This window comes from Mobula hypostoma, chromosome 16, assembly GCF_963921235.1.
Source record: "Mobula hypostoma chromosome 16, sMobHyp1.1, whole genome shotgun sequence".
In the NCBI taxonomy this organism is placed as follows: Eukaryota; Metazoa; Chordata; class Chondrichthyes; order Myliobatiformes; family Myliobatidae; genus Mobula; species Mobula hypostoma.
This window is the reverse complement of record NC_086112.1, coordinates 23,371,394-23,395,055: the sequence shown is the minus strand read 5'-3', so window position 1 is coordinate 23,395,055 and position 23,662 is coordinate 23,371,394. Positions and strand designations below refer to the sequence as shown.

The window sequence follows — 23,662 nt, the reverse complement described above, 5'->3', positions numbered from 1 at the left end:
TAGGAAGAGGTACAGTCTGGGATTCCGTCTGGGTAGCCTCCAACCTGATGGCATGAACATTGACTTATCTAACTTCCACTAATGCCCCACCTCCCCCTCGTACCCCATCCGTTATTTATTTATATACACACATTCTTTCTCTCTCTCTCCTTTTTCTCCCTCTGTCCCTCTGACTATACCCCTTGCCCATCCTCTGGGTTTTCCCCCCTCCCCCTTTTCCTTCTCCCCGGGCCTCCTGTCCCATGATCCTCTCATATCCCTTTTGCCAATCACCTGTCCAGCTCTTGGCTCCATCCCTCCCCCTCCTGTCTTTTCCTATCATTTTGGATCTCCCCCTCCCCCTCCCACTTCCAAATCTCTTACTAGCTCTTCTTTCAGTGAGTCCTGATGAAGGGTCTCAGCCCGAAACGTCGACTGTACCTCTTCCTAGAGATGCTGCCTGGCCTGCTGCGTTCACCAGCAACTTTGATGTGTGTTGCTTGAAGTTCCAGCATCTGCAGAATTCCTCGTGTCTCAGTGAAGAGGTCAGACAAATCTCTGAAACGTTGATGAAATTAGCGAATTGTCTCAGGAAACATGGAGCTTAGAAAAATGGAGGGCTATGGGTAACTCTGGGTAATTCTATGGTAAGGACATGTTCGGCACAGCTTTGTGGGCTGAAAGGCTTGTATTGTGCTGTAGGTTTTCTATGTTCTATGTTTCTAAATTCAGCATGCTTAGAGATATCTGAGAACCTTTTTCATAGATTCCAAATAAACTGATCCTAAGCTCCGGAACCTGGGCCTTAGCACTCAGATCTGCAGCTGGATCTTCAACTTCCTCACAGACAGGACCCAGGCTGTAAAAATAGCAGACAAGCTCTCCTCTACAATCACTCTGAGCACCGGTGCCCCGCAAGGCTATGTACTGAGCCCCCTGCTGTACACACTGTGCACCCATGATTGTGTAGCCAAGTTTCCATCAAACTCAATATATAAGTTTGCTGATGACACAACAATTGTAGGCCGTATCTCGGGTAATGATGAGTTTGAGTACAGAGAGGAAATTAAGAACCTGGTGGCATGGTGCGAAGACACTAACCTATCCCTCAACGTCTGCAAGATGAAGGAATTGGTTGTTGACTTCAGAAGGAGTAGTGGACCGCATGACCCAATTTACATTGGTGGTGCGCAAGTGGAACAGGTCAAAAGCTTTAAGTTCCTTGAGGTCAATATCACAAATGACCTGACTTGGTCCAACCAAGCAGAGTTCACTGCCGAGAAGGCCCAGCAGTGCCTTTACTTCCTGAGAAAACTAAAGAAATTTGGCCTATCTCCTAAAACTCTCACTAATTTTTATAGATGTACCGTAGAAAGCATTCTTCTAAGGTGCATCACAACCTGGTATGGAAATTGTCCTGTCCAAGACCGAAAGAAGCTGCAGAAGATCATGAACACGGCGCAGCACATCACACAAACCAATCTTCTGTCCGTGGACTCACTTTACACCGCAAGCTGTCGGAGCAATGCTGCCAGGATAATCAAGGACACGACCCACCCAGTCAACACACTTTTCGTCCCTCTTCCCTCCAGGAGAAGGTTCAGGAGCTTGAAGACTCATACAGCCAGATTTGGGAACAGCTTCTTTCCAACTGTGATAAAGACTGCTGAACGGATCCTGACCCGGATCTGGGCCGTACCCTCCAAATATCCGGACCTGCCTCTCGGGTTTTTTTGCACTACCTTACATTTTCCTATTTTCTATTTATGATTTATAATTTAAATTTTTAATATTTACTAATTTTAACTATTTTTAATATTTAATATTTGTAATCCAGGGAGTGTGAAGCGCAGAATCAAATGCCACTGTGATGATTGTACGTTCTAGTACTAATTGTTTGGCAACAATAAAGTATAAAGTATAGATGACCAATCTGGAGAAGTTGGATCAAGATTAATGTGATCACTATAAAGATTCTCCAGAGAAGATAGGCTAAGGGTACAGATAAATCAAGAAGCAAAACGCATTGCTAAGTGAATATTGACTTCTGAGAAAGTTTGCTGCTCAATCATCCGGCTTCTCACTCACACCACTGTTAAGCACCAGTGCCTAAATGACTTTCTTCTACTGCCTTTCATCTGTCATGATGTTAAATAGCCTTTCATTATCTTTCCAAGTTAAAACCATATTCAGGTCTGGTATAACTGACTCTATCCTTGCAATTAGCCTTAAACACCTAGTATGTACTCAAAACAAATGTTGCTTACAGCATTCAGTGCAATATCTTCCACAAAGATAGTGAAACCTACAAAACTGCTAGAGTCTCTTAAGATTTGAGACATGAACACTCCTAGTTTGTGAAATTATGGCAAGCAGGTACGGCACCTTTAAACGGATTAAGGTTCATCACTACGGCCGGAAGTGAGGCAAGAATGGGGGGACTCCAAGCCAGGAGTCAGGGGGGACTCAGCATCTTGTTAGCAAATGTGCAGTCGCTGGAGAACAGAATTGAGGACCTGGGGGCAAGATTGCTGAACCAGAGAGAGATGACAGATGGTTGAGTCCCATGTTTGACTGAGACATAGCTTACTCCTAGCAGGCCAGAAAAAGCAATCAGACCAGAAAGCTTCTTGATTCACAGGATGATCTGAACTGCTGATTCAGAAAAGGCTTCACGATAAACTCTTGGTGGTGCTCCAATGTGGTGGTTTTGTTGACCTCGTATTCCCCTGACCTTGAACACAAGACCACTACTATTCTAGGATGAGGAATGCCTACACTTCCATGCTCAGACCACATTTTGGTAAATCTGATCACTTGACTGCTCTTCTACCTGCATGCAGGTAGAGGCTAAAGAACAAAGTTCCAGACATTAGGACAACAAGGAGGTGGCTGTGGGAGGCAGAGGAGTGGCTATGGGATTACTTCGACTCTGTAGACTCGGCCGCATTCAAGGATTCATCTGTGGATCTGAATGAGTGCACCATGGTTGTCATGGACTTTATTAAAACAGTTGTAGAGAAGTGTGTCCCCTCAAAATCATTCAGAGTCTTCCCCAACCAGAAGCCCTGGATGAACCATGAGACCCACAATCTGTTGAGGGCCAAATCAGAAGCATACAAGTTTGGTGACCAAGAAAATTACAAAATGTCCAGGTACGATCTCCGGATAGCCATCTCACGGGCAAAGTGGCAGTTCCAGACTAAATTTGAATCAGAGAAGGATGCTTGACAGTTGTCGCCCGGCTTGAATGCTACCACCTCTTAAAAGTAAAATGAACTAACAGAGGTGACAACAGGGCTTCGTTTCCAGATGAACTCGATGCCTTCTATGCTCACTTTGACTGTCAAAAACATGGAGGAACCATCACAAGCTCCCACAGACCCTGATGGTCCTGTGACTTCAGTCTGAGGCCAACGTGCAAGCAACCTTCAGGAAGGTGAACCACAAAATGCATCCAGCCCTGATGGGCTACTTGGCCAAGTACTAAAGCCCTGTGTTGATCAACTGCCTGGAGTGTTCAGAGATCTTTAACCTCTTGCTTCGGCACACTGAGGTACCCACCTACTTCAAGCAGACTTCGCTTATAGCGGTGCCTAAGAACATTGTAACCTGGCTCAATGGCTATCATCCAGTAGCACTTATATCCACAGTGATGAAGTGTTTTGATAGTTTGGTGATGAAACATATTAACTCGTGCCTGAGAAATGACTTGAATCTGCTCTAATTTGCCTAACACAGGTCCATAGTAGGTGCCACCTCATTGGCTCTTCACTCAACCCTGGATCATCTGGACAGCAAAGGTAGAATCTTCAGGATGCTGTTTATCAACTCCAGCTTGGCATTCAATACCATCATCTCCTGAAAACTAATCAATAAGCTCCAAGGCCTTGGCCTCAATTCCTCTTAATGCAATTAGATCCTGGATTTACTCACTTGTAGATCCCAGTCAGTTCGGATTGGCAGTAACATCTCCATGCTCACCATCAGCACAGGTGCACCACAAAGCTGTATGCTTAGTCCCTTAGCTCCACTCGCTTCACCCTTATGGCTGTGGCCAAGCGCAGTCCCAAAGCCATATTCAAGTTTGCCAATGAAATCACTGTCATAGGCCAAGTCAAAGGTGATGATGAATCAGCATACAGGAGGGAGATTTCAAATCTGGCTGAGGAGTGTCACAACAACACTTCTCACTCAATGTCAGCAAGACCAGGGAGCTGATTATTGACTTCAGGAGGAGAAAACCAGAGATCCATGATCCTCATCAGAGGATCAGAGGTGGCGAGGGTCAGCAATTTTAAATTCTTCTGTGTTATCATTTTGGAAGACTTGTCCTGGGTGTCCTAGGCCCAGCATGTAAGTCCAATTATGAAGAAAGCACAGCAATGTCTCTACTTCCTTAGGAATTTGTGAAGATTCAGCATAACATCTAAAACTGTGACAAACTTCTGTAAATGTGTGGCGGAGAGTATATTGACCGACTGCATCACAGCTTGGTATAGAAGCACCGATGTCCTTGAATGGAAAATCCTACAAAAAGCAGTGGATATGGCCCAGCCCATCATGGATAAAGCCCTCCCCACCATTGAGCACATCTTCACAAAGCATTGTCGCAGGAAAGCAGCATCAATCATCAGAGACCCCCACCACCCAAGTTATGTTCTCTTCTCGCTGCTGCCATCAGGAAGAAGGTACAGGACCCCCAGTACTCACACCACCAGGTTCAGGAACAGTTATTACTCCTCAACTGTCTGGGCCTTTGAACTAAAGGGATAACTTCTCTGAACTTTACCTGCCCATCATTGCAATGTTCCCACAACCAATGGACTCACTTTCAGGGACTATTTATTATTATTATTTTTCTTCTTGTATTTGCACATTTTGTTGTCTTTGCAACCTAGTTGAACACCCAAGTTGGTGCGGGCTTTCATTGATTCTATTATGGTGGTTATTCTATTATGGATTTATTCAGTATGCCCACAAGAAAATGAATCTCAGTGTTGTAAATGGTAACATATGTATTTTTTGATAATAAATTTACTTTGAACTTTGAAATTTTTAGGGTCGGTTAACAGGAAAACCATGAGGATATGTGTAGTTTGTAAACCAAAATTCTCTACTTTTAATGAAAACTATTCATTGGTTGAAAAATACATTTTGACACCAATCCAACATTGCCCAACATAGATATTGTTTACTGTACCCTGGTCCTGTATTTCCCTGGTATTTCCCATTGTTCATTTCCTCATCTCTGTAGCCTTCTGCCTCTCCGCCTTTCACTTCATAGGGTGGTTATAATTACTCATAAATCAAATAAAAGGTGAATTGATTGGAAAGCATTTTTTGTGGAACACTTACTTCGTACCGGAGCCTGCACTGTACCCGGGTGTAGTTCAAAAGACACAGAGCATGACTTTGTTTTATTTTGTCGCATATGCTTGTGGTTGGTAGCATCATGTTGTGTTGAGGTACTGACTTCATATATTGGTGCCTCCAAAAAAGTAAATAGTGAAAATAGCTCAGAAAACAGAATGAATCAAATTCAACAAGTAAGCAAGTTGTTAGGATAATGTGCTATCCAGTGGCAAAGTAGGATCATGATTATCGCTATTTTTTCTGAAACCGGTGTTCCCAACCTGAGGTCCACAGACCTTTGGTTAATGGTAAGGGTCCATGGTATAAAAACAGTTTGGGAACTCCTGTTCTAGAGGGACCCTAATCATTACAATCACAACGGAAGATGAAGAAAATTCACCATACTGATGATCATTTCAATTTGTACAAGCTGGCTGCAAAGATTACCCAATGGTAGTAATTGCAGATAAATAATACTATAGCTTTATATAATTTATTTCTGTAACAAAAACTCCAGCAACTTGGAATGTAGTGAAATTAGTTGGCATGGAGATACTGGCACTGTTTTTCAAAAAGTTTGCTAATTTAAATATGATAATATAGTGATGTAATTAAAAGTATAATGACATCAACAAGTCCACAAATGCATTTTGTATTACAAAAAGGAACAAGATATTATAATAGGAAGTGTAAATAATAGCATATAGAAGATGCATCCAGTCCTAACATATAGCTTATGAACAAGAAATAATTTCAGTTTGACTTGATGTCGTGACATCAAGCCTTGGGAAATGCTAAAATATTTGTAATGGCAAACAACACACAGTCATAAGCAATAAAAAGCACTTTAGTGTTTATTATAATTATTCTATGCCTAAAGTTGCACTTCATCAAAACTGATCTAATTTAGCTAAAAATTATTTTGACTTTGATAGTTATAAACCTGTCATTCTATTGCAAAGTGTAGCTGGATAAGCAATTTTTCTGCTAGACTTTGAGAATATTTCAGCTGCCATGGCCAAATGATGCTGATTCTTAGTTTAGTTCTTGCAAGCCCTACCTGTTTGATGTGATTGGTGCTATAACTCACTTCTAATAGCATTGTTGTTGACGCATTTATATCTCTGAAAACAAACAGGTTGCCGTCATTGAACAATCTGTGAAGTAAATAGGATAAAGGTTCTATTTCCTGATGTTTGATCTGGGAATGACACTGCAGTAGAAAGTTTAACTAACTAGATATGTATTATGTGAAATACCTAACATTATTAGACATACTAATTATAACAGGTCAAATGTCCATGGTTTGCCTCAGGGACTGAGGCGCAATGCTACCTTGTTGCGTGCTATTATTAAAAACAGTCATTTCTTTTCATCTTTAGTACTTGATAGGTCTTCCACCTGTTCTCATAAGAAAATTATTTTGATGAAAGATATGTCTAAAGTGATAGATAAAACAGCTGTTAAAAGATTGGTACAATACCAAAAGAGGGGTTTTTAAATTGCCAGAAGTGAATAAAGTAAGAATCTGTACAAAAGTCATCAGTATATTACTTTAAAAGTTAATTTTGTATTGCACTGGTACACTTAAACTATGATTTAAACTGCACAGTGGGGGTTTTGTTTCTTATAATGGTAAACCAAACACTAATTCCAGTAATATAGACTTGAATCCTGTGAAACTCCTTTGTTTTCTGATAATTAGCACTGGATAGTTTTTAATCTGCGATTTCTTTTCTCTCAGTTTTCCTTAACATGCATATGTCCTGGATTTTGCTGATTTTAATTTTTATGTTTGCTAATGATATTAAACCAGGAGGATTGTGGGGTAAGTGTAAAAAGGGTTTTGGGGTTTGTGAGAGAAAACATGTTAAAATGGAATGTAATTTGAAAAGATATTAAAGTGATCCACAAGAAAAATAGTTAAAGGTGAGAAATTAATCCTGGAAGTATGATGTTGTAGCTATCAGTGAAACATGGTTGCAGGAGGGGTGTGATTGATAACTAAATATTCCTGGATTTTGTTGCTTCAGGTGTGATAGAATTGGAGGGACAAGAGGGGGAGGTGTTGCATTGCTTGTCAGAGAAAATATTACAGCTGTGCTCTGGCGGGATAGATTAGAGGGCTCGTCTAGGGAGGCTATTTAGGTTGAAGTGAGGAATGGGAAAGGTGTAGTAACACTTATAGGAGTGTATTATAGACCACCTAACAGGGAGCGAGAATTGGAAGAGCAAATTTGTAAGGAGATAGCAGATATTTGTAGTAAGCACAAGGTTGTGATTGTGGGAGATTTTCATTTTCCACACATAGATTGGGAAGCCCATATTGTAAAAGCACTGAATGGTTTGGAGTTTGTAAAATGTGTGCGGGATAGTTTTTTGCAGCAACACATAGAGGTACCAACTAGAGCAGGGGCAGTGTTGGATCTCCTGTTAGGGTATGAGATAGGTCAGGTGACGGAGGTATGTGTTGGGGAGCACTTCGGGTCCAGTAATCACAATGCCATTAGTTTCAATATAATTATGGAGAAGGATGGGTCTGGACCCAGGGTTGAGATTTTTGATTGGATAAAGGCTAACTTTAAGGAGATGCGAAAGGATTTAGAAGGAGTGGATTGGGACAAATTGTTCTATGGGAAGGATGTAATAGAGAAATGGAGATCATTTAAAGGTGAAATCTTGAGGGTAGAGAATCTTTATGTTCCTGTTAGGTTGAAAGGAAAGGTTAAAAGTTTGAGAGAGCCATAATTCTCAAGGGATATTGGAAACTTGGTTTGGAAGAAGAGAGATATCTACATAAATATAGGCAGCATGGAGTAAATGAGGTGCTCGAGGTATATAAAGAATGTAAAAAGAATCTTAAGAAAGAAATTAGAAAAACTAAAAGAAAATACAAGGTTGCTTTGGCAAGTAAGTTGAAAATAAATCCAAAGGATTGCTACAGTTATATGAGTAGCAAAAGGATAGTGAGGGATAAAACTGGTCCCTTAGGGCATCAGAGTGGACAGCTATGTGTGGAGCCAAAAGAGATGGGGGAGATTTTGAACAATTTCTTTTCTTCGGTATTCACTAAGGAGAAGAATATTGAATTGTATAAGGTAAAGGAAACAGGTAAGGAAGTTATGGAAATTATGATGATTAAAGAAGAGGAAGTACTGGCGCTTTTAAGGAATATAAAAGTGGATAAGTCTCCGGGTCCTGACAGGATATTCCCTAGGACCTTGAAGGAAGTTAGTGTAGAAATAGCAGGGGCTCTGACAAATATTTCAAATGTCATTAGAAACGGGGATGGTGCTGAAGAATTGGCGTATTGCTCATGTTGTTCCATTGTTTAAAAAGGGTTCTAAGAGTAAACCTAGCAATTATCGGCCTGTAAGTTTGACATCAGTGGTAGGTAAATTAATGGAAAGTATTCTTAGAGATGGTATACATAATTATCTGGATAGACTGATTAGGAACAGTCAACATGGATTTGTGCGTGGAAGGTCATGTTTGACAAATCTTATTGATTTTTTTACGAGGTTACTAGGAATGTTGACGAGGGTAAAGTAATGTATGTTGTCTATATGGACTTCAGTAAGGCCTTTGACAGGGTTCCACATGGAAGGTTAGTTTGGAAGGTTCAATCGTTAGGTTTTAATATTGAAGTAGTAAAATGGATTCAACAGTGGCTGGATGGGAGACACCAGAGAGTAGTGGTGGATAACTGTTTGTCAGGTTGGAGGCCGGTGACTAGTGTTGTGCCTCAGGGATCTGTACTGGGTCCAATGTTGTTTGTCATATACATTAATGATCTCGATGATGGGGTTGTAAATTGGATAAGTAAATTTGCAGATGATACTAAGATAGGTGGTGTTGTGGATAATGAAGTAGGCTTTCAAAGCTTGCAGAGAGATTTAGGCCAGTTAGAAGAGTGGGCTGAAAGATGGCAAATGGAGTTTAATGCTGATAAGTGTGATGGGCTACATTTTGGTAGGACTAATCAAAATAGGACATATATGGTAAATGGTAGGGCATTGAAGAATGCAGTAGAACAGAGGGATCTAGGAATAATGGTGCATGGTTCCCTAAAGGTGGAATCTCATGTGGATAGGGTGGTGAAGAAAGCTTTTGGTATGCTGGCCTTTATAAACCAGAGCATTGAGTATAGGAGTTGGGATGTAATGTTAAAATTGTACAAGGCATTGGTAAGGCCAAATTTGGAGTATTGTGTACAGTTCTGGTCACCAAATTATAGGAAAGATGTCAACAAAATAGAGAGAGTACAGAGAAGATTTACTAGAATGTCACCTGGGTTTCAACACCTAAGTTACAGAGAAAGGTTGAACAAGTTGGGTCTTTATTCTTTGGAGCGTAGAAGGTTGAGGGGGGCTTGATAGAGGCATTTAAAATTATGAGGGGATTAGATAGAGTTGACATGGATAGGTTTTTTCCATTGAGAGTTGGGGAGATTCAAACAAGAGAACATGAGTTGAGAGTTAGGGGGCAAAAGTTTAGGGGTAACACGAGGGGGAATTTCTTTACTCAGAGTGTGGTGGCTGTATGGAATGAGCTTCCAGTAGAAGTGGTAGAGCCAGGTTCAATATTGTCATTTAAAGTAAAATTGGATAGGTATATGGACAGGAAAGGAATGGAGGCTTATGGGTTGAGTGCTGGTCGGTGGGACTAGATGAGAGTAAACATTCGGCATGGATTAGAAGGGCGGAGATGGCCTCTTTCCATGCTGTAATTATTATATGGTTATAAATAATGTTGATGTTTAAATGGAAATGAGTGTGCTTGAGCTTACTGTTGTAGCAGGTAATTAAGAGACCATGTCGTGTTAACCTTTAAAGGAAAATTATTTGAATGTAGGAGAAAGTAAGTCTTGTGCAATTTAGTGAGGCTTTAATGTGTAACCCCTGAAATAGTGCATACAGTTTTTATCTTGTTATCTAAGGAACCAGGCACCGTAAGGTCAAGATGGCACCAGTTGTTAATGATTCCTTGGGTGACATCTTCCAGATAGCCAATCTTGGCAATTATTTTATTTTCGCTACTTCTTCTGCTTGTTCTTTTTGTCGTGGTTCTGTTTTGGAAACTGTTGGAGCCTGTGATGTGGGGTCATGATTGATTCCACTTTGAAGCGTTGAGGAAATGAATGCGGAGGAGGTCAGTGGCTGCTCTCCACGGAGGCCACAGGATCAATGCGGTTGTTAGCTGGGTCGCTGGCGTTCAAACCCGGTGTGACGGTTGCTCTTCATGGAAGGACTGAGTTTGTGCGGCCGCTCTCCTTGAGGATGATTTTGAAATTCTGAGATTTACGTGATTATTAGACTGTGGTTTATGTTGGTCTCCAATTTTCCGTGTTTTCTTTCTTGTTGCAAATTGGTGCCTGGACAATATGTTACTTTTTGTGTGAGGAAAGGGTTGGGGATTTGCAGTCTGATGTTCTTGTTGGTATTTTTTTGTGTGGGCTATCTGTTAGTTTTTGTATGTGTGAGAGAGGGGTTCAGGGTTTGATGCAATTGTCCCTGTTGCAGTAAGCAGGTACCTGGGTTACTAACAGGAGAGGGTAAGGGAATAGACAGCCAGTGCAGAGTATCCCTGTGGCCGTTCCCCTCAATAAGTATACTGCTTCGAATACAGTTGGAGGTGACAGCCTACCGGGGGAAGCTGCAGCAACCGGGTCTCTGGCACTGAGTCTGGCTCTGTGGCTCAGAAGGTGGGGGGTGGGGAGAAGAACAGAAGTGCAGTAGTGATAGCATATTCCATAATTGAAGGAGAAGAAAGCACATTCTGTGGATGTAAAAGACACCTAAATGGTATGTTGCCTCCCAGGTGCCTGCGTTAGTGATTTCTCTGATCAGGTCCACGGCATTCTAAAGGGTGAAAGCCAGAAGCCGTGATACACATTGGTATCAACAGCATAGGTTGGAAAGAGATGGAGGTCCTGAAGAGAGAATATAGGGAGTTAGGCAGAAAGCTGAAAAGCAGGACCTCCAGGGTTGTAATCTCTGGGTTGCTACCTGGGCCACATGTCAGTGAGGGTAAGAATACAATGATTTGGCAGATAAATGCATGGTTGAAGAATTGGTGCAGGGCTCAGGGTTTGAGGTTTCCAGTTCATTGTGGATCTCTTCTGAGGAAGGTATGACTTGTACAAGAAGGACAGATTGCACCTGAACCAGAGGAGGACCAATAACCCTCTGGGCAGATTTGCCTGTTGTGAGTTTAAGCTAATTTGGCAGGGTAATGGGAACTGGAGTGATAGGGCTGAGGATGGGACAGTTGGTATGCAGCTAAATGTAGCATGCAGTGAGACCTTGAGGAAGGGCAGGCACATAATAAGGCAAAACTGCAGTCTGTGGGATGAGTTTAAAGTGTAATGGGGCCAAAATCAAAAAGGGTGGTTAATATGTGACTGAAGGTGATGTAGTATATAGAATAAGGTGGATGATTTTCTAGTGCAGTTAGATTTGTAACCCTTCAGAGACAATGATCATAACATGATAGAATTCACCCTGATTAGTTTGAGGAGAAGCTAAAACTGGATTTCAGTATTACAGCCAAGTAAAGGGAATTAGAGGCAGGAGAAGAGGAGCTGGCCAAAGTTGATTGGAAGGGGGCACTAACAAGGATGATGGCAGAACAGCAATATAATAGGCAAAACAAAATATTTTTCATATATATTAAGAGTAAAAGAGAAATGAAATAGAATATCAAACCGTTGGAAAATGATGCTAGAAAGGTGGTATTGGGGGACAAACTGATTAGGTATTTTGAGTCTATCTTCACTGAGGAAGATGCTGGCAGAATGCCAGAAATTTGAGAGTGTTGTTGCTATAACTAAGAGGAAGGTGTTAAGGAAGCTGAAAAGTCTGAAGGTAAGTCACCTGTACCAGTTGGACTACATCCCAGGATTCTGAAGGAGGTAGCTGAAGAGATTGGGGAGGCATTCAAAATGATCTTTCTAGAATCACTAGATTCTGGAATGGTTCTTGAGGACTGGAAAATTGCAAATGTCACTGCAGTCTTTAAGAAAGGAGGGGGGCAGAAGTAAGAAAATTATAGGCCAGTTAGCTTGACTACAGCGGTTGGAAAGATGTTGGAGTCTATTATTAAGGGTGAGGTTTTGGAATACTCAGAGGCACATAATAAAATAGGCCAAAGTCAGCATGGTTTCCTGAAGGGGAATTCTTGCATGACACATCTGTTGGAATTCTTTGAAGAAATAACGAACAGAGTAAACAAAGGAGAGTTAATGGATGTTGTTTATTTGGATTTTCAGAAGACACTGACAAAGTACCATACATGAGGTTGGTTAAGAGACAGGAGCCCATAGTATTATAGTATTGGTACTAGCATGGATAGAAGATTGGCTGACTGGCAGGAGGCAAAGGATGGGAATAAAGGGGGACTTTTCTGGTTGTCTTCTGGTGTCTAGTGGTGTACCGCAGGGGTCATTGTTTTGCTGCTGCTTTTCACATTATAACTTGTATAGATGTACTGTGGAGAGCATTCTGACAGGCTGCATGCATCACTGTCTAGTATGGAGGGGCTACTGCACAGGACCGAAGAAGCTGCAGAGGGTTGCAAATCTAGTCAGCTCCATCTTGGATACTAGCCTACAAAGTACCCAGGACATCTTCTGGGAGCGGTGTCTCATAAAGGCAGTGACCATTATTAAGGACCTCTAGCACCCAGGGCATGCCCTTTTTTCACTGTTACCACCAGGTAGGAGGTACAGAAGCCTGAAGGGACACACTTAGCGATTCAGGAACAGCTTCTTCCCCTCTGCCATCGATTCCTAAATGGACATTGAACCCTTAGACACTACCTCACTTTTTAAAAAAAAATATACAGTATTTCTGTTTTTTGCCCGTTTTTAATCTATTCAATATAAGTATACTGTAATTTACTTAATATTATTATTTTATTTTTATTTATTATTTTTTATGTATTGCATTGAACTGCTGCTGCTAATTTAACAAAATTCATGTCACATACTGGTGATAATAAACCTGATTCTGAAGCCAGTGATGGAGAGGCAGGTCATGTCGAGGAAGCAGGGTGTCTGAATGGAGGAATGGGCAAAGAAGTGGCAAATAGAATATAAAGTAGAGAAGAGGCTGGTCATGCACTTTGGTAGAAGGAATAAGCGCATGGACTATGGGGAGAAAATTCAAGAATCAGTGGTATAAAGGAACTTGGGAGTCTTCGTGCAGAATTCCCTATAGGTTAGCTTACAGGTTGAGTTAGTGGTGAGGAAAGCAAATGTAATGTTAGCATTCAAATCGAGAGGACTAGGGTATAAAAGCAAGGATGTAATGCTGATACTTTATAAGGCATTGGTCAGACCTCAGTTGGAGTATTGTGAACAGGTTTGGGTCCCTTATCTAAGAAAAGATGTGCTGGCTTTGATGAAGGTCCAGAGGAGATTCACGAGAATGATCGCAGAATTGAAAGGGTTAGCGTATGAGGAGCATTAGATTGCTCTGGGCTTGTACTCGCTGGAGTTCAGAAGAATTGTGGGGGGGGGGGAATCTCACTGAAAATGATCGAATATTGAAAGGTCTAATTCGAGTGGATGTGGAGAGGACATGGGGGAGTCTAGGACCCGAGGGCACAACCTCAAATTTGAGGGACATCATTCAGAACAAAGATGAGGAAAAACTACTTTAGCCAGAGGGTGGTGAATCTGTGGAAGTTATTGTCACAAATGTCTGTGGAGGCCAAGTCATTGGATATGTTTAAAGCAGAGGTTGATGGGCTATTGATTAATTATGGTGTCAAAGGTTCCAGGGAGAAGGCAGGAGAAGAGGGTTGAGAGGGATAATAAATCTAACATGATGGAATGGCAGAGCTGATTTCGATGGGCTGAATGGCCTAATTCTCCTACATCTTATGGTCCTTATTCTCCTATAAATGCCTGCTAGAAAGTGAATCTGAAGATACCTTATGGTATATTTTGATAATAAATTTTACTTCGACTTTGCCTTCTGGTTCCAACTTTTAATACAAATATTTATGAAGAAATCTAAATATTGACCAGCATTAGACTATGTGGTTGCAAAAGGCAACAATGCTGAGCATCAGTTTCATTCTCACCAATTAAAGTTGGGTGTTACTGATTGCAAGGCAAAAGAGATTATTCTAAAAGTGAATATGCTTATTAATGAGCTCATTACTGTTGTGCTAGCATTGAATCTGTTTTCTATCGGACTGTCCAAAGCAAAATTCAGCTTCTGTCTTTTTAATTAAACCTACTTGTCCAAAACAGCCGAATCCCCTGAATTCTAGTATCTTTATAATCTAATTATCCATTACTGATTAAAGCACAAAGATAAACATGGTTATCTTTCAAAGACACTGAAAACATTTAAGCCCGTAGTGTAATCACAAATAAAGTGCAGTCTGACATAAAAATGGATAAGTAGTTTATGGATGTAAGGGAATAACTTCAAATAATTTATTTTATCCCTTTATGCAAACTGTTGGATACAGTGAGAGACCTTAGGATATATTGGCTTCATCCATTATTTCATAATTGTACAGAACTGCATGATGTGTCATGAATTCTGCTGATTAGCACTTTCCAGTGATTTACGTTATCACATTACAGAGTTGCTCTGTAACATGACTAGATTTTTGATACGCATTACTATCGTTGCATAGAAGACACTCCACCCCAGCAAATGAAATGTGAAATCATATAAACAAAATTCCCGTGCTTTTTGTTTGAATTCATACGAGCATTAATAGTTGTGGTATGTTCTGGTTTCCTAGAATGGGGCTGTGAGTAAATTTAAAGCACAATATCATATTTATTTTGACACAAGGGACAGTCTAGTGCAAAAGCCTAACATTGTTTACTCATTTTCTGAACTATGCATTTCTCACGGGTGATCTTTATTTCACACCTGATAATTCTGAAAACAATGAAGCACAATACATTTAGATGTATATGGACATTTGTCTGTGCATCATGAGCATCCAGTGCAAAATATTAGATTGAAGGACTGTTTGGATCCTTGGATGGGAAGAAGGGCTGAGATAAAAAAAAATACAGGTGTTGTATCTTCTGTTGTTGCATAGAAGACCACTAGACCGTAAGCCCATTCAGCCCATTGAGCCTGCTCTGCCATTCCATATTGGGTGGTTTATTATCACTCTTATCCCCTTCTCCTTGAAACTTTGATGCCATGACTAACCAAGAACCTGTCAACCTCTGCTTTAAATATATATAAATGACTTTGCCTCCACAGCCATCTGTGGCAATGAATTCAATGAATTCCACGGATTCACCAGCCTCTGGCTAAAGAAATTCCTTTTCATCTCTGTTCTAAATAGACATCCCTCTATTCTGAGGCTTGCCCCCTGATCCAAGACTCACCTACTATTGGAATCATGCTCAATCTAGGTCTTTCAACGTTCAATAAGTTTCAATGCGATTTCCACCCCCCCCACCCCTATTCTTCCAAACTCAAGTGAGTACAGGCCAAGAGCCATCAAACTCTTCCTCATATATTAACCCTTTCATTCCAAGAATAATTCTTGTGAACATCCTCTGGACCTGCTCCGATTCCAGAATGTCTTTTCTTAAATAAAGGGCCCAGAACTGCTTACCATACTCCTTGGGGTCTGACCAATGCCTTATAATGTCTTACAGAGAATGTGTCATGAGAAGAGATATGATTAGCAGTAATGAACGTGGAGACAAGGAAGTCGCGAAGGGAATAGTTCCGTAGGAATGCTGAAGGGAGAGGCATTGATAAGACATGTCTGGTGGTGGAAATTTGTTGATAAAAATTGTGAAATATGGTCCATTTAATGCTGAGGCTGGTAGGGTGGAGAGAGAAAACTTGGGGAATTCAGTCATTCTCTACTTGATAAGAGAGAGGTGAAGCAGATGAGAAATGGATTTGTAGTTTGGCAAAGGATATGTTTGCATTCATTTCAAGAGGACTAGAATATAAAAGCTAGGATGTAATATTGAGGCTTTATAAGGCACTGTTTAAAGGTTCAAAAGTACAATTTAATGTCAGAGAAATGTATACAATATACATCTTGAAATGCTTTTTCTTCACAACCATCTACAAAAACACAGGAGTGCCCCAAAGAATGAATGACAGTTAAATATTAGGACCCCAAAGTTCCCTCCCCCCCCAGCTCCCTCTTCCCGCACGTAAGCAGCAGCGAGCAACATTCTCCCCTCCCCCCACCAGCAAGAAGAACATTGACACCCGCCACCAAGCACTCAAGCGTGAGCAAAACAACAGAAAAGACACAGACTTGCAGTTACCCCAAAGACTTCACGATTCACCCAGTATTCGACATTCCACAGGTTCTCTCTCCCTAATAAGGGAGAAAGAGGGGTGTCTCCATTTTCCCAGCAGACGGGGAGACGTAACAAACAAATCACTGGTTTATGGTGTTAGAAGTCCACCACATCACTTTTCTCGAGCTCTGTACCCAGAAACCTGGGCACATAGTCACGGATATCCCAACTCCCCCGATGAGACATGGGTCTCCTGTCGTGACACCGACCCCCGATCTGCCCATCTCCAGAGCCCCGAAATCCCAGGCTTCCGAATCCAAGCCGGACTCTTAGGCCGAGCCTTTGGCGTGCAGAACAACAACGGCCGGTTGTGAAACCTCGAGAGTGGGTCCCATTCCAGGAAAGAACCGTAGTCAGCGTGTAACTTCAGCTTAGGGTTTTCAAAAGAACCCTGAAAGGGAAAAATAGAGATATTAAAGATGGAAATAGAGCTGTCTCTGAAGATGCAAACAAAGGAGTCGCTGTTAGGTGCCATTAACTTTCCTAAAGTCTGCCTTCATTTGGAGTATTGTGAGCAGCTTTGGGCCCCTTATCTAAGAAAGGATGTGCTGACGTTGGAGAGAGTTCAAAGGAATTTGACGAAAATGATTCTGGGATTGAAAGACTTATCATATGAGGAGTGTTTGATGGCTCCAACCTGTACTCACTGGAATTCAGAAGAATGAGGGATGACCTTATTGAAACTTATCGAATGTTGAAAGAGGGTGGATGTGGAGAGATGTTTCCTAAGGTGGGGACGTTTAAGACCAGAGGACACAGCCGCAAATTAGAGGGACGTCCATTTAGAATGGAGATGAGGAGGAATTTCTTTAGTCAGCGAGTGGTGTGCCTCTGGAATTTGTTGCCACAAAATGCTGTGGAGGCCAAGTCATTGTGTAAGTTTAAGACGGGTTGATAGATTCTTGATTTGTCAGGGTATGAAGGGATATGGGGAGAAGCCAGGAAATTGGGGCTGAGAGAGAAAATGGATCAACCGTGATGAAATGACAGAGCAGACTTAATGGGCCAAATGGCCTAATTTTGCTCTGATGTCTTATAGTCTTACAGTCTTATGAATAGAATTGAATCTTCACACGGGTCAAGATGGAAGGCAGTGTAGTTGAGATTACTGTGCAAATCCATTTCTCTTCTATCTCATCCTGAGATGGAGACAAGGAGATCAAGAAAAAGGAAAAGAAGAGTCAGAGAAGGACCATATAAAGGTGAAAAGTGGGTTGAAATTGGTAGTGAACATAATGAAATTTTCAAGTTCTTTATGAATGAACAAGCACCTTTGCAGTTATTAATGTACCAAAAAAAGTAGGACTGAAACAAATATTCTTCTACATCCTCCAACAAAAGACCAGCATTCTCAGTTCTTGGTTATTTCATATGAGGGTGGCAGTGTAACTGTGATGTATACTGGTACTGGAAGATCTGACACAAGTAAATAATGGGCTTTAGGCCTCATTAATATAAACAGCTGCTTGTGTGTCCCCTCCAGAGGCAATGCAACTACTGAATAAAATTAAAAATGGACAACATATTTGGCCCTAAAATAAATACTGTGGTCTGTAGATTGACAATGGAGGGATTGTGGGGTGGATGTATTTTTAATGACCACATAGCAAGCTATTGAATACTGTTGCCAGGTGTTGTTTAAGCTATATCAACAGACTTGGATTAATCAAGGCAGAGTCAGGAAGGCTATTTAATTGCTAAGGAACTGAGTACAAAAATGGGAAGGTTATCTTTCCATTGTGTAGGGTATTGATGAAACTACATCAGGAATGCTGTGGGTGTTATTGGTCCCCTTATTTAAACATGGGTTGGAAGTAGTTCAGCAGAAGTTTACTAGACTAATGTCTGTGCTTGGTTGTTTTATGAGAAATGGTGGGACATGCTATGTTTCTATCACTGGAGTTTAGAAAAGTTGGAGGGGACTTGATTGAAACAAATAAGATCCTGAGGAGTGTTGACAGGATGGATGCAGAGAGGATATTTTGTCTGTTGGAGAGTCAAGAACTGAGTGACCGTTTAAGAAATGTGAATGTACCATATTGACTCTTCCATGATAATGGAAAAATTACACCAACATTGTCACCACAAGTTCCTCCAAATTCACTAAAAGAATAAGGGAACCAACTTAACTTTTCTTTCTGAAGCCAATATCCCCAGCAATGAGGGCCAAGTTACACCCAGTTCAATTCATCAGACCCACACATTGTTTATGCACCCAATACTGGATTCCTGAAGCAGACATCGTACTCCAAGCTCTAATCTGGTGCAAGCCTGCCAGACAGGCAAAGGAAAAATTCAAGGATATGATCAAAGTTTCCTTCAAGAAATTAGGTATCTCACTGACTTCTGGGAATCTCTGGCCCATGAATTTTCAAAGTGGAGAGGAAACATGGGAGATGGTATTGAGAACGTTAAGTCCATCCATCAGGAGCACACTGAACCCCTACATAAGTGGCAGACAAAGTGCACCACCTCATAAACTGTTATGTCACTTGTCTGTCAGGCATCTCTTGTGGTTAAAGTGTGGCTGAACATGCGTTAATGTGTTTGTGTGGTGGAGGGAGGGAGAAGTTCATATCTGTGTGTACTAAGTCCATCCAGCAGAGCTGGAATATGGTTTTGGGATATCTCGGATTTCCTTGCCTTTGAACAAAGTCTTCACGTTGCCAAGGTTATTTCATACCTATCGTGCAAGGGCTAGACATCATTAGAAGAAATCATAAATGGATGTATTCACGTTGGGAGTAGAAACAATTGAGTAAGAAGACCCCTCAACTAATTTTTTTAAAGTTGTTGTTTGTAGATCTTACTAGACATAAATGAACGATTAGTTTTCCTCATGTCAACAATTACACTTCAAATACTTTATCAGCTATAAAGAGCTAAAATTATTGTGAAATTATGCAAAGGACACCCATAAGAACCAGTCTGTTCCATAGTTATTTGTAATATAAATATTTGTAAGGGCTAAATAGATTGGATCTAGTAACTTCATTTTTGTTATTTCTCCTTAGGGGTCAAGTTCCTGCTGAGGCAGAACTCAATTACTTACAAGTTGCCAAACTTTTAGAGATGTATGGAGTTGATCTCCATCCTGTTTTTGTAAGTGAATAATGATTTTCAACTTTATTTTTTCCATTTCATTTATCGCTGAATTAGGTTCTGGTTCCATTGCCTAGATCAAACTTTATCCTGTACTTGCCCAGTATTGGTTCATGTACCTTTACTAAAGGACTCTATGATGTAATGAGACCAGCTTGTTCATTACCATACTTAATTGGTTAAAATAATGTAATATATCAATAATGTAATAAGGAATTTAAGAGAATAAATTTAGGTTAGTCCAGTGGCATAGTGATATTGACGTGCCAGCAACCCGGGTTCAATTTTGCTGCTGTCTGTAAGGATTTTGTACGTTCTCCCCATGACTCTGTGTTTTCCTCTGGGTGTTCCTGTTTCCTGCTTCATTCCAAAGGTGAACTGATTAGTAGGCTAATTGGTCACAAGGGTGTAATCGGACAGCAAGGGTTTGTGTGCTAGAAGGGCCTGGTACTGTGCTGTATCTCTAAATAAATGTAATGTAAAATATTTTATATGCAGTGATTGGTCAAAGTACTTAGTTCTTTTTTTGGGTGTCACAGACCAGCAGTACTTATCCTTGTGAAGATCCTATTGAGCCAGCAACTTAAACTTCTCCCATCTTCTGGTGAAAATATTTCCCTAGAACTATTTAGAGAGGAATTACCCAAAGTTGGACCAGGTGATGATGGAGAAACTGTGACAACTTTTGTGCAACTTGGCAGAGATCTTGAAGATGGTCTTGTTTTCATAGGCCTGCATTTCTTGTCATTCTTCACAGTAGAAACTAAGGATATAGGGGATGATGGCAGAGTAATCTAGGGCTACAACTGCAATGGACTTTATAGATAGTGTGCTTTGCAGCAATGATGCAATGATACTGAAGGAAATGAATGTTCAAGATGGTAGGTGGCCTACAAATCAGATGGGCTCATTTTCCTTTGATAGTGCTGTGTTTCCTCATTAGAACTGCACTCTTCTAGGTATGTGGAGAGTCATTGTCCTCCTGATTTGTGCCTTCTAGAATACAGAAAGGCAGAAGGTGAATCCATATGACCATGGCTGATCCTTTATCTCAATACTTTATGTCCACTCACTTCTTGTATTCTTTGATACCTTTTTTGTTTTGAAAATGGTCTGTCTCCCGTAAATAGATTGTGTCTTGCCCTTTATAGTCTTCTTTGGTAGAGAATTCCACAGGGTCACCACATTCTGAATGAAGAAATGTCTCCTCACCTTAGTCCTAAATATCTTGTATCCCGAGACTATGACTCCTGGATATAAAACTTAGGCAAGCAATAACATGCTTTCTACATTCAGCCTGACAAGCTCTGTAATTTTTTTTCTCTCTGTTTCAATGGGTTTCCTCTCCTTGTTCTAAATTCTAAATGTATTTGATAAAGGTTACATATTAATGTTGATAATTGAAAAATCACACAATTTAAAACAGTAATAGGAAACTAGGTATTTAACAAAAAAACATATATAATATGAATATTTAAAGTAATATCTGCAAATGAAACTTCTGATTAAATTTCAGGGAGAAAACCAAACTGAATATTTTTTAGGTTTAACACCAGTTGGAGTTGTTGTCTACAAGAATAAAATACAAGTTGGGAAATATTTCTGGTAGGTGGTCTACAACATGAATTCATTATTGTTTTCTATCATCAATGATTGTCATTTTAAGTTAAAAGGCTCTCTGTTTGCTAACAGGCCAAGAATTACCAAGGTGAACTTCAGAGAAACCCAGTTTGAGCTAAGAGTGCTGGGAAAAGATGTAAGTTTCACACAGTCATCATTCTTCTACTTCCCTTGACATCACTTAACATCTCCATAAGTTCAAACAACAGGAATTCTGCAGATGCTGGAAATTCAAGCAACATACATCAAAGTTGCTGGTGAACGCAGCAGGCCAAGCAGCATCTATAGGAAGAGGCGCAGTCGACGTTTCAGGCCGAGACCCTTCGTCAGGACTAACTGAAGGAAGAGTGAGTAAGGGATTTGAAAGCTGGAGGGGGAGGGGGAGATGCAAAATGATAGGAGAAGACAGGAGGGGGAGGGATAGAGCCGAGAGCTGGACAGGTGATAGGCAAAAGGGGATACGAGAGGATCATGGGACAGGAGGTCCGGGAAGAAAGACAAGGGGGGGGGGTGACCCAGAGGATGGGCAAGAGGTATATTCAGAGGGACAGAGGGAGAAAAAGGAGAGTGAGAGAAAGAATGTGTGCATAAAAATGAGTAACAAATGGGGTACGGGGGGGAGGTGGGGCCTTAGCGGAAGTTAGAGAAGTCGATGTTCATGCCATCAGGTTGGAGGCTACCCAGACGGAATATAAGGTGTTGTTCCTCCAACCTGAGTGTGGCTTCATCTTTACAGTAGAGGAGGCCGTGGATAGACATGTCAGAATGGGAATGGGATGTGGAATTAAAATGTGTGGCCACTGGGAGATCCTGCTTTCTCAAACAGTCCTTCCAGGTGAGGCATCACTTCACCTGTGAGTCGACTGGGGTGATATACTGCGTCCGGTGCTCCCAATGTGGCCTTTTATATATTGGTGAGACCCGACGCAGACTGGGAGACCGCTTTGCTGAACATCTACGCTCTGTCCGCCAGAGAAAGCAGGATCTCCCAGTGGCCACACATTTTAATTCCACATCCCATTCCCATTCTGACATGTCTATCCACGGCCTCCTCTACTGTAAAGATGAAGCCACACTCAGGTTGGAGGAACAACACCTTATATTCCGTCTGGGTAGCCTCCAACCTGATGGCATGAACATCGACTTCTCTAACTTCCGCTAAGGCCCCACCTCCCCCTCGTACCCCATCTGTTACTCATTTTTATGCACACATTCTTTCTCTCACTCTCCTTTTTCTCCCTCTGTCCCTCTGAATATACCTCTTGCCCATCCTCTGGGTCACCCCCCCCCTTGTCTTTCTTCCCGGACCTCCTGTCCTATGATCCTCTCGTATCCCCTTTTGCCTATCACCTGTCCAGCTCTCGGCTCTATCCCTCCCCCTCCTGTCTTCTCCTATCATTTTGCATCTCCCCCTCCAGCTTTCAAATCCCTTACTCACTCTTCCTTCAGTTAGTCCTGACGAAGGGTCTCGACCTGAAACGTCGACTGCGCCTCTTCCTATAGATGCTGCTTGGCCTGCTGCGTTCACCAGCAACTTTGATGTATCTCCATAAGTTAATCATTTATAATTTTAATTTATTGTTTTGTGCTATTGAATAAGAGCAGAGTTAATATTTTCTAAGAATATCACAGAAACCGATAAATTCAATCCTGTGAGTCTATATCAGTGTAAATGTTCCACTGGGCTCCCTCCTGTCGTGCTGAACTAAATCTCTCACCATAATCTCATATTCCCTTCCCTCTTGAATTTTGGTTTGGCAGTAATCAGCTATCTTTAGGTCTTGAATGTATTCCAAATGAAAATAAAATATGTGGTTTAATAGTGTGTCTGCTCCCAGTGGTACATTCAGTTTGAATTGCCCATTTAGTCATGTTAAAGGTAAATTTTCAATACTTTCTCACAGTAGGACTTTACTCCATAGTGTCTCATTTCTGTCCACTTAAACTAACAGATGTGAACTTAGCCTAGGTTAGATCGTCAGTTGTTCCTGTATGTGTGACTCTTTGTTACAAAAACTGATTGGGGAATATAATCCTAACTCGTGTAAATGCATATATTAGACCATACCTATTGCTCAACTGTGGGTCAAATAATTTCTCATGGAGACAGAGAAATCCGGAACAACTCAAAAAATTATTTATAAAGGTAATTCTGTGCAGGTCTATTGCTTCTGGGACAATTCACTCAACTGAATAGATTTTATTGTACTTCAGAGGATGGTAGGCATCAGTGTTGTATGGTTATATCATATTGTGTGGAATGGCAAAATTTATTGAAGATATCAA

At 41.0% G+C, this 23,662-nt stretch overlaps 1 protein-coding gene across 5 annotated transcripts in view; it reads left to right on the top strand.

Moving 5' to 3' along the window:
- The window catches only part of epb41l4a (erythrocyte membrane protein band 4.1 like 4A), a 236,026-nt gene that overhangs the window by 136,470 nt on the left and 75,894 nt on the right, over nt 1-23,662 (top strand). For all 5 annotated transcript variants that reach the window (XM_063069160.1, XM_063069159.1, XM_063069158.1 and 2 more), the window contains exons 8-10: nt 19,669-19,756; nt 21,273-21,361; nt 21,449-21,512. In XM_063069160.1, coding sequence (XP_062925230.1) covers nt 19,669-19,756; nt 21,273-21,361; nt 21,449-21,512 — 241 coding nt within the window. The remainder of the gene's footprint in view (nt 1-19,668; nt 19,757-21,272; nt 21,362-21,448; nt 21,513-23,662) is intronic.